The 11,291-nt window shown below is 49.5% G+C and overlaps 2 protein-coding genes across 2 annotated transcripts in view; one reads left to right on the top strand and one right to left on the bottom strand.

The window, feature by feature from the left end:
* Positions 1–441: 441 nt before the first annotated feature.
* On the bottom strand, positions 442–6,665 carry CUTA (cutA divalent cation tolerance homolog (E. coli)). The gene is made up of 5 exons (XM_009892266.1): positions 6,538–6,665; positions 2,830–2,889; positions 1,546–1,591; positions 1,131–1,180; positions 442–544 (listed from the first exon to the last, which is right to left on the bottom strand). The coding sequence occupies exons 1-5, from the start codon at positions 6,663–6,665 to the stop codon at positions 442–444; spliced, it is 387 nt and encodes a 128-aa protein (XP_009890568.1).
* A 578-nt stretch (positions 6,666–7,243) lies between these two features.
* The window catches only part of PSMD5 (proteasome (prosome, macropain) 26S subunit, non-ATPase, 5), an 11,187-nt gene continuing 7,139 nt past the window's right edge, over positions 7,244–11,291 (top strand). Inside the window, exons 1-2 of the mRNA XM_009892344.1 lie at positions 7,244–7,269; positions 10,064–10,114. Of these exons, the coding sequence (XP_009890646.1) occupies positions 7,244–7,269; positions 10,064–10,114 (77 nt within the window). The remainder of the gene's footprint in view (positions 7,270–10,063; positions 10,115–11,291) is intronic.

Below are 11,291 nucleotides of genomic sequence, written 5' to 3'. Positions count from 1 at the left end.
GGGGTGCCTGGCCACATCCTGCTGTACAGTCGCTGGCTGCAGGGACACACAGTGCTGAAGGGGCTGCCAGGCCATGGCTACCAGCTGGCGTTTGCTGCTGGGGGCCCAAGACAGCCCCCAAATGCTGCCCTGCCCTGACACAAGCATCTCCGTGTATCCTCAATGCTGCAACAGCCCTTGGTGCACGTAGCCCTTCCCCACTTCAGCCGCCAGCACCTCCGGGCTGCTTGGTGCTCCCTGGAGTGCAGGGTCAGGCCAAGGAGGGGATGCTTCGAGTGCAAACGAAATTCCCAATCCCAAGCTTCTGTGTTATAGTAAACCTGTGAAGACGTAAGCTGCCTCCCCACGTGTGCGTAACTCCTGCCTGGACAGGGAGACCAGCGTGGCTCAGCACGTTTCACCTGGTCTCCCCGAAAGCGAGGTGCTTTCTGCACTTTTCAGTTAGTCCCGTGGGACGCTTTCTTCTATCCATTTCAGGTAGAGAGGGTTCCCTTGGTCAATAGGCAGGCTGATGATTTCGGGAATTTCAAAGGGATGGATAGATCTAAAGTGGAAACAGATGCAGAGGAACAGTGTCACCAACAGCCCCGAGGCAGAGCAGACCCGCTCGCAGGCGCAGGAAGCAGAGGTCTCCGCTCCCAGCCGTGTGCGCCAGCCCTGTCCCACGCTCTCCACTGACTTCAAAGCACCCGCATCTTCTTTTTGCCATGTAAGAATTTTGCTTTGAGTTTGGGGTTTACCACAGCCAGCAGCTGATCGCCAGGGGCCCTGGCCTGAAGCTGCCTGCACTCACCACTCAGTGCTTGGGAAATGCAGGAAATCCTGCCAGGAGGCAGCCAGGGAATAACCTGTGTTAGGAGAAGGAGAATCCCTCCATGTACCCAGTACGGAGGGGCTGGCTGGACCCCAACAGTTGATATTCCTGCAAACCTTTTTTTTTTTTTTTTTTTTTTTGCTGCTGCCATCTCTGGTTTTTTTTCTTTGTTTTCGGGCTCAGAAGGTGCATCAGGAGCACTTAAACCCCCTCTGGATGGGAAGCAGCTCAAGAAACTGACTCCCAAAGCCTGAGCGTGAGATGGCAGCATACCTTGTATAGGAAACCCAGCGCTCCCACGGAGCCAGAGCCTCACCTGACGTAGTTGGTCAATTCACCTATTTTGGATGTCCTTGTTTTCACTAACTGTGGAGAGTTAAAAAAAAAAAAAAAAAAGAAAAAAAAATCAGGGGAGAAGTAAAGGGGATGGAGCAATCCTGCAGGCACAGTTCCACTGCGTTCATCCAGCACAGCCAGCACCCGGCAGTGCAATAGGAGCCCTTCCTGGTCTCTTCCCTGGGGGATGTCCCCTGTGGTGGCAGGATGAGGGGCCGAGCCAGGCTGCCACCCCCAGCCACGACTGCCATGCCCGCAGGTGGGTGCTTGGGGTCCCTGGGTACTGTCCCAAATCTCGGCTTGTTGGTGCCATCCTCCCCAAACCTCCCTGTGGCCCCTTTTGGCTGGGGCTGTCTGGGATGGGGGTTTTCACGACCTGGGGAATTGTCACTTACCAGCAGTATTTCAGTGGATTCTTCCAGCTCTCCTTTCCAGAAATACCTAAATTTAAAAGAAAAGAAGCATCAGCAAATACAGCTCTGGGTGCAGCCATGTTGCTTTCCCTGGGGGGTTTAGCTTTCCTGCCTGGTGCTGTCTGCGTGTGGCTGTTCCTTTACAAAGTGGTGCTTAGGAAGCATCACTGGCCCCCAAAGTCTGCTGTGTACGTGACTGAGCACCCTGGAATTACAGACCGGAGCCTCCTTGGCTGTGCCAGCCTCCAGAGAGCTGCCCAGGGGGGGCGGCAAGGCAGAGGAGCTGGGAATGGGGTGGCTCTGGGGGTCTGTATGGTGGCAGCTCTGCTCCAAGCAGTGGCCGGGTGACAGTGCCTCAGGCACTGCAGCGCGGCTGCAGCTGGGAAGCTGAGTGTGGCAGGATCACGCCTGCAGGAGAGATGTAGATCTCATGAGTCAGATATGACCTTTCAAAACATTTATGTTGACAGAAGGCCATCGTGATCTCATCTGCGCGTTGAGTTCCTGCGCCAGGAGGCATTCGGAGGCATCGTGGTGTCTGCTGAGCGGGGCATGGAGGGGAATCCAGCTGGAGCAGGCAGGGCTGCGCACAAGCAACTCGGCTCCGGCCGTTGTGGCTCGTAGGGAACCAAGTGTAAGGGGAAGACGGGTGTTACTGGGTTTGCCCTGCCTCAGCAGCCTTGGCTGGGCTATGGAACAGCCTGGGGAGGGGGTGCTGGGAGGACCCCCTACCGCGGGGAGGCTGCAATGTGGGGCCAGGCCAGGGTGGTCCGTCGAGCAAATGGCTGTTTTGGGGATTTGTTCTTTAACCTCTCTAAAAAGTGCAATCCCTTTGCTGAGGACACCCTCAGAGCACGGCTGGTTGTATTTCAAGTCAAAGATACCGTTCTTCCTTCCTGAAAGTGCCGCTTAATATTGTAAAGGCCTTTTCTGGTCCCTATCTTGGCTTCTTTTTAGATCCTCTAAAAACAGGTGTCATGTCCTCAGGGCCATAAATCACCTTGCTCTTTGCTAGATCTCTGTGCATCTAAGTAACCAATAAATAAATGGTCCCCACTGGCAGTCGGAGCATCTGCACTCCTTAATGAGCTTAGCACACTTTGCCCTGGTGAGGATCATCTCTACCATCTGCAACAACAAAGAGATCCAGCAGCCTTCTGGAAACTGCCTCCTCTCCCTGGGGCCGTGGGGTGTCCATCTCCTCCTTTCCTCCTGCCAGGAGCCCAGCTTTGCCTCCTCCATCAGGGAATATTCAGCACAACTTACAAGGCCGAGCTCTTCGGCAGGATGTTCACGTAGGCAGCCAGCTTCTTATCCATGATGGCCCTGGGTAAGACAGGAGGGGGAGTTAGTGCCTGTCCCCAGCTCGCTGCGGCTCAGCGCTTGCCCCCAGCCACGGGGACATTCCCTTGTGCTGCCTCTGACCGCCAGCACCAGCTTTGACATTGGAGATGGGGGAGTTGGGGTTAATTATTACCCTGGGAAAGCTGAGGCAAAGGTGACCTCCAGTTGGAGCTGCTGCAGCTCAGCTCCTCCTGGCACAGCTCTGCGACAGTCCTCACTGTCCCCTCCACCAAGCAGGAAGGTTCGGTGTTGCTCATGTTCTGGAGCAGTACATGGGACCCGTCCCTCACACGGTGCAAGGACCCTGCCCAGCGTCAGCCCTGTTGCCCATCGTGCCGCGGGGACACCAGGGAAGGGGCTGAGCCACGGGGCCGTGAGAACCAGGGCTGGGATGGACACCAGAGGGTTTGTCTCCTGGTCCTGTATTTATGCTGTCAAACTATGCCTCTTCCTCACACAGCAGACTAAATGTGGATCTTGTTAAATTAACAACATCAAGGTTTTTCTACCCAAAACGACCTAGAAATCTGAAGCCCAAATAAATTCCTTCCCTCTGGCTGCCTCCTTTAGTTGTGGGCTGATTTGTTATTGCAGAGTGGCTTGGGTCTGCCAGCAGAAGTGATATTTAAGTGATTAAAGAGTATTGAAACAATCTCAGGGTGGATTTTTAGAAGAACTAGGTCAAACACTGTGTTTTCTGACCACAGCAATGTCTGGGCCCTTCCCATGGAGATGGCGGCCCCATCCCTCTTGCAGGCAGCTGTGTGAGCGATTTTACCTTTGGTTTTCTTTAACACTGGCATCACTGGGCACTATTTTGTACCAAGTGCTTTGACAATGCAAACATTTAACTTCTAGCTGACCTTGAATTGCAGAGAAGATAGGAGTTATTAGATGCTGAAAGGCTGATTCAACAACTTGCAAAAATTAACCCTTAGTGAGCTGAAGAATTAAAACCAGTCTGATTAACTACTACTCCACTCCAAAATGCTCTCCAGGACACTTTTGGCTCAGAGCAAGTTAAAGATTTATTGTCTTTGCACCCAGGATATGGTACAGACTGGAGGCGATTACAGAACAAACCGGCCAGTGCGCCCCCGAGGACGAGCAGCAGGAGCACAAGAGATGCCTGCCCTGCAGCAGTGACCTGAAGACACCCCGGCCAAAGCGCTAACGTGCAACTGCATCGTGCCTTGTGATCTGGCCTCTGACCCATAAGGAAAGACGGGCTCTCGTTTGAATGTGCATAAGCTCCTTTGCACACCTTCGTTATCAGCCCTGCTTTCTCCGTCCATTTGTAGAGGTTTATATCTTGCAACCACAAGCGCAAGGCAAAGGTGTCCTTGTGCAAGGGCAGAGAGGAATCAGGAGCAGCCCAGGCGCTGGGAGGAAAGCAGCCCTTCCCCATGATCCTACGACATCTCGCCACTCCAGCAGTGCACCGGAGAACCAGTGCATGGCCCCAGCTAACCTGCCAGACTGGGTTTAACGTTTAAGCACAGCAAGGCGATGGAGAGTGACTTCTCTCTGCCAATGACTCAGAGGGACCATGGTCCGAGAGGACAGCTATCCGAGGAGGCTCTGGGTTGTTTGCTCTCACCATGTGTAGCCACTTCCAGGCATTTAATGCTTGTAGAGCATCTTGAGTTAATCTGTAGACCAACAAACTGCAGCAGCACGAGCGGAGATATCCCTGCTGTGTTTATCATGTCAAACACATGGCACAAATCATTTTGTTTTTTGCTGCCTGCAACTCCCAAGTCACTTCAGCGCCAGAACCTTTTGATTTGGGTGAGTACCTTCTAATTGCTTCTGCTCTGTCCCAACAAACTGTGATCCTAACTGAGATCCTCAACTTTGTTCTAGCAAGCTGAGCGGAAACAAGCGGCCACCATGGGAACGGGAAACATTATAAGAAGCTGAATGTGATCTGTGGAAAAACATCTGCATAATACATGATATCTTTGGGTTGGGTACTTAATGTGTGTTTCTTTGTCCTTGCCTCACAATAGGATGTGAATTGAGACAGATGAAATATTAATAAGCAGAAAAGCAAAGAAAATGATATGCACAAATCTGAGGCAGAACTGGAGGCTGACAGGCTGCTCGGGTGTTAGGTAAGTTACGCGAGGTGGAATGGCCACACCATCCAACCCAAAGGGGTCAGCTTCTCACAGCGGGCACAGGGGAGAGACTAGATCTCCTCTGTCAACTCCGGGTTTCTTCTGAGGATTTTCAGTTAATAGTAATCCAGATAAACTGGGTTAGAACTGATGCAATGAACAAGCCAGATGCTGAATTCTACATGCAGCTAATCTGCTTTCACAAACCCTGAACTCCTCTGTCTTAAAACTAGCAGAAAATTTGCTTGCAGTCTGATCCATCAAAGTGAGTGCTCCATTGAGCAATGTAAAGAAAGAATAAACACGAGAGCACCAGGAAAACCACGGGTGGGAAAATAAGTGTAGAAGCCCTGTGTCATCCTCTACAACTGTGGCTTATTCATCCAAATTCTGAAACAAAGGAATAGTTACTCCACCAGTAAAAATGCAACTAAAATACATATACCTCAGCAATGGGGAGTGATTTATTTCCTTTCCCTTCCTTGCAAGATACAGAACAAAGAGTGGAAAACATTTGCAAAGCTGTTAAGATGAAGCATTTTCAGGCACTGAGGCTCTTTTCACCATCCACGTATGCTTACTTCTTTTTTCAGAAGACATCAAGCAGTACAGTTATTATTCTATTTGAATTTCTTAATACAGTTGCAGTATTTAAGGTCACACAAAATCCCTTTCAGTAGCCCGTCAGTTCCTGAACACTGTAAAGTGTTCGGGAACACTTTACAGAAGACAGAGAGTTTTTGGCAAGCAGCAGGGAAAAGAGTGCAAGAGGTGTTGCAGGAAACTTAATGGTCCATCATAAACATTTCCCCAGGCAACATGGTTTCAGTACTTTGAACAAACCATCTATTGAGTCAGGGACTGATGGATATGTGAAAAAAAACAAAAAACCTCTGCATGCAAAATATCACACAAAGTATCTCATACATTAAAAGAGAGAGAAAAAAAGTATCAAGGTAGAGCCCTCATTCCTTGGAGTTTGCCTGGTGAGCAGAGTGCAGGCTCCCAGGTGGTACCTCACAAGCGCCTGTTCTGTGTTTGCTGTGGACCACTTTTGGTTTTATTTCTTTTCTTGGCAGTGTTCTGTGCTTTGTCGCTCTCCACAAACACCTCTCCTGGAATTTGTTTTCTGCGTAAGACCGTGGCAGGTCAGAGAACATGGGGCTGGGGCTTAATCCATCTGAGGACCCAGAGATTTAGGGCCATGACTTTAAAATGGGTCTTGAAAAAGAAAGGCAGGAGAATAAATTGAGAATTGGATTGATGTTACCATGGCATTGACTTCAGAGGCAATTGTCAGCCTTCTTTTAGAAAGCACAGCTCTTTTTAAGTGGATATGTGGTTCAAAGAGAGAAAGAGAGAGGGTAGGAGAAAAGGAGCATCATCGGGATAGAAGTGCAAAGTACAGAGAAGTACCGCCGCTCTCAAGGGACAAGGAAAGGCTTTTATCCACAAGAAGCTGCTTTCGAGCAATTCAAGCAGACAAGCAGGGGAAGCGTCTCTGTACCTTGCAATATCCTTGGCAATCTGCTCGTTGAGACAGTTGATGAAGGCAATGGAGTGGGTCCCAGAGACATAGCTGCCGGTGGCGGCAGAGTGCAGCTGAAGAGCGAGACTCCTCAGCACCGGGTACATCAGCAAAGATAGAGTCACCACCTAAAATGCAAAATATATGAGTGATGATGTTAGGTGAAATATAGCATTTTGTAAAACTAAGTGTTTACATTATCTGTGGCTCAAGGGAAGTCTCCAGTCTTCTTTCTTTCAACATCACAGTAGCACTAGTTGTAATTTCAGTGAAAACATGCTCATAGGGAGATTCGTTCCCTCCAATGTGGCCAATCTAGTACTGTGCCAAGCGCTTGGGGCAGGAAAGTTTTTGAGGCTGCATCAGCTCCGAGGTGCCCAGACCTCTGCTGCAGGAGGTCACACCCCAGACTAGTGGGGGTTACAGACCCCACCGCACAGCCTCAGCAGCCAGGACTGGTTTTACGAAGAAGAATAAGGAGGTAAGTCCCTGGCTGCCTCTGTTAAAACACATTTTTATTGCAAAAAGGGATGAGATTGGAACCGCCAGGCATGGCTCCTACACCAAGCACATCTTCTTTCCCGCTGAGCACACATCCCGCAGCCATCTTCTGGCCGTGTACCCATGGCAAGGCATGTCCACCCCTCTGGGAAACGATGGGGAAGGGCCCTTCACCTCCCCGGGGATGCGGAAAGGAGAGCAGTATGTCAGGTAGGGGTAGGGATCTGGCCATGGGAAGCAGATTTGGGCTGCAGCCTGATATGGGAGCGGAACCCCCAGCAAGCCTGGGATAGTACAGTCTGTGCCGGGACCCGGAGAGCTTTTGTCCTGCCCCGCCAGCCCAGGACGATTGCTCTCTTCTGCAGACAGATGTTGTGCAGCCCACCCAGGCTACGACACAGACCCGCAGAGCAGGCAAGGGCGGGTAAGACTTAAATGCAGGTTTTAAGTTAATTTCATCTTAATTATCTGATACTAATAGGACAGTGAAATTGGATCCTTTTGGGCACAGAAATCCTAATGGACACAGCCCAGGTCTGTAGGGCTGTCTCTGTCGTGCCGGGCTGCAGGAAACAATAACGCTTTCTCCACAGACTGGCAGTGCAGTGGCAACAAGTTGGTTTTGCTGTACATTAGATGCTATTCCTGGCAAGACCCTTAGCTGCTCTTTGTACTCACATGCCATAAACACAGTCACATAAAAATACATAATTATCTCAGCAGGGAAATAGCTGGAATAGCAAGGTTAATTTGGTGTGCTGAGTAATAGCCGAAGGATGGTGCCCGTACCCAGGGCTGCAGCGCTCGCGCTCTCTGCACAGCTGCTCTTCTCTTTGTCTTTTGTCTTGTTTTTGAAATAAACAGCATCTGGCCCTTATTCAACTGCAGGGATAAAAAAATGCTTAAAAGACTAAGAATATATTCCTTTTCTCTCATATTTCCACCCTCCTTTGTCCTCTAAAAACCTCCCATTACATGACCAATGTCAGAGCGTTTTTTTTAAAACAAGATTGAATTCAAAAAATGTCTCTTGTCACCACAAAGACAGGAGCCCCTTTCCGTTTGGAAAATGACTGATGTGCTATATTGGTTGTCTCCTCTTTTCCAATCCATTTGAGGAAATATTCTTTGTTATCAAAAGGTTTCTCATAATAATTTTTAGAGCTTCTTTTGTGCTCTTTTTCCCACTAAGCCATTTAACAAATATTATGCAACAAATCCCAGAAGCTACTCAGTTAGTTACAAGCCAAACAGAGATATGCTGGTGTATCTATTTTTCCAGATTAGAATGTAATCATGCTCCCTGCTCAGGAAAAAAAAATCCAACCTGTTCAGCACAGCAATCATAAAGAAGATCTTTAATCTTCTTGGAAGATGTATGTGCATGTGATGAGGAAATCCCCACGAACATTTGTGACTGAATATTAGTACAAGAGTGACCACCGCCTTGTTTTTTTGTCATGTCCCCCCCTTTTTTTTTAAAGAAAGATAAAAGCCCCCTTTTTTCAGAATAATTGCATTTGCCAAGGGGTGGTACAAAAGTGAAGGAGTGAAACTTCAGGATTCCTACCTGATAAACAGAATAAACTCATGACTGCCAAAATGTTAAAGTGAACAAAATTTAAAAATCTGCTGTGAGATTTTAAGCATTTCACTGAAAAGCACTGACCAGCAAAATGATAGTTGAGTTTAGAGAGACTAAGATTTCTGCAAGATTTGTTTTGGCTTTGGTGAACTAAAAACAGCTGTAGGGCTTAAAATTACCACATTAGGACTTTTTGCCTAGTTTTGATGAGGTTCTGTACCAAAAAAAAAACCCAAACCAAAACAAACAACAAAACGACCCCAAACACAACTCATGGCAATTTTGAGTAGGCTGTGAGCTTCCTCAGCACAAGTGGAAAAAAACTACTAAGAAATTTGCTTCGCTCTGCAGAGACAGAGAACGCATTCCTCCTGCATGATCTTTTTCTTCCTTTTTCTTCCTTTCTTTTTTTTTTTTTTGGCAGAGGTTCCCTTATGAAGGTACAAACAGAGGCATTTCCACGGTCACCTGGGTTGGCATACACCGCGCTCCCCAGCAGGTCATCCGCATCCCCCCGTCCCAAGCAGGGAGCTGGCCCTGGCAGCGCCGGAGGGCTCCCACTTACCAGCAGCAAGGTGCCACGGCCCGGCCGGGGGCAGCTCTGGGCAGTGGGCAGCAGCGGGCAACGCTGGCTCAGCCACTCCATCTCCCCAGCCGGGCGAGAGGCTGCGGTCCCCTCCGTCCCTCCACCTGCTCTGCCCAGAGCTGGGAAAGCTGCCTGGGAAAGCTGCCCGCAACCAGCACTAACTCCTCCTCCTCTTCCTCCCCGGCTGCCTGCGGGATGGTGTCGGGCTGCCTGCCCCAGCGTGGGGCTGAGGCGTGGGGGCCCGTGGGCCAGCACCGCGTCCCCACGGCACTCCTGCTGATGTCGACACGGCAAAGTTAAAAGTTTATCACGAAATTTCGGTTGGGACGTGGTTGAGAAGTCACAGAAAATACCTAACCTTGAATAGGATGTGAAACAAAACAATGCGTCTTATGTGCTCTTTTGCAGTTGCTCACTTAGACATGAGATAACAAAATATATAACTTCTGGACCAAAGTCAAGCCAAGAGTGTATCTCAAACGAACCTTGGGTAATTATAATGCCAAAATACACACCCCTCTGTGAATAATGAGCATGCTAATCAGGTAACCTCCCCAGATGTTTTAAACATGAGCTTAGATGCATATGTATAGTTAGGAGTGGTGAATGAATCATTATTAACCAATCAGCTCTATTTTCTCGTTATAAATATTGGGCGGTTGGAATTGTGTGGTGTGCTGGCTGTTGTTAAACGCCTGGCACCCCATTCTGCAGAAATGAAATAAAAAGAAATATCTCGACTCAGTGCGCTGACTGGCTCTCACACAGCGGGGGAAGAACCCTTATTTAGGGACAGCTCTGCATCCCCCCAGACCCTTCCCTGCCCCCCCCAGCCCTAGCATTCAGCTTCTGCCTGCCCGTGGACTCCTCCGTGCAGAGCTGGGGTGGACAGACACCATGCACGGCAGAAGCGGGGTCAAGGCCATAAGCAATGACAGACAAATACTCCCAGCAGCATCGGTGTTCTTACCAAAACTGTCCGCACCAACATCTGCTGGAGAAATCTCTCCCTCCAGCGCAAGCACTGGGATGCACCGGGAGGACAAGTGCTCTGAGACACTTGCTGATACCATTTGGCAGTTTTGCTTTAATTTTTTCATCCATAAAATAGGTCTTTTCTCAGTTGGGGCTCTGCACTCTTTGGATCGAAACTACTAGAAAGTTGGTAAGTCCTGTTGTGTTGTTTGGGGCTCAAATGCTCCTGTAAGCACTTCACTGCAGAGGAACAGAACTCCATTCTGTCTCACACAGTAACTTTATTACATTACTGTCAGTTCTCATAAGCTATTAGGAAAATATAGAATCATTAAACCATTTAGGGTGGAAAAGACCTTTAAGATCATTGAGTCCAACCATTAACCTAGCACTGCCCCAGTCCACCACTAAACCATCTCCCTCAGCACCACATCCACACCTCTTTTAAATACGTCCAGGGACGGCAACTCCACCACTTCCCTGGGCAGCCTGTTCCAATGTTTCAGAACCTTTTGGGTGAAGAAATTTTTCCTAATATCCAATCTAAACCTCCCCTGGTGCAACGTGAGGCCATTTCCTCTTGTCCTATCGACTGTTACCTGTGAGAAGAGACCGCCCCCCCCCCCGCTACAACCTCCTTTCAGGCGGTTGTAGAGAGCCCTAAGGTCTCCCCTCAGCCTCCTTTTCTCCAGGCTAAACACTACATATTTGTCGTCAGTCCTCAGAGTACTGCACTTCTGGAGCAGCGGCGTGACCCTGGGTTTAGCCAAGAGCCTGATGGCTGCCCCTCTGTGTGCTGTGCCGGCAGGCAGGGGCTGGCAGAAGCCCAAGTCATGCTGCCTGCTTAGAGGCCTCAGTGAGGCATGAAATACCCCTGACCTTTGTGGTATGGTAACAGCCAGGTTATTTGCTACACTCAGTTGTCTCCCCTGTTGTCCATGGGCTGAAAAAATGATGTTCCCCTCCGCTGGTGTGAAGCAAACCCTATGTTTTCCTGTGGCGCGTCCCACCATGAAGCGGCTGAGGTGTCCCCATCACCCTGAGCAGGCATGAGAGGCAGCACGGGGTGTCCCGGCACTGCAGCCC

Source organism: Charadrius vociferus, unplaced genomic scaffold (genome assembly GCF_000708025.1).
Source record: "Charadrius vociferus isolate BGI_N301 unplaced genomic scaffold, ASM70802v2 scaffold549, whole genome shotgun sequence".
Classification (NCBI taxonomy): domain Eukaryota; kingdom Metazoa; phylum Chordata; class Aves; order Charadriiformes; family Charadriidae; genus Charadrius; species Charadrius vociferus.
This window is presented reverse-complemented; position numbering and strand designations above follow the sequence as displayed.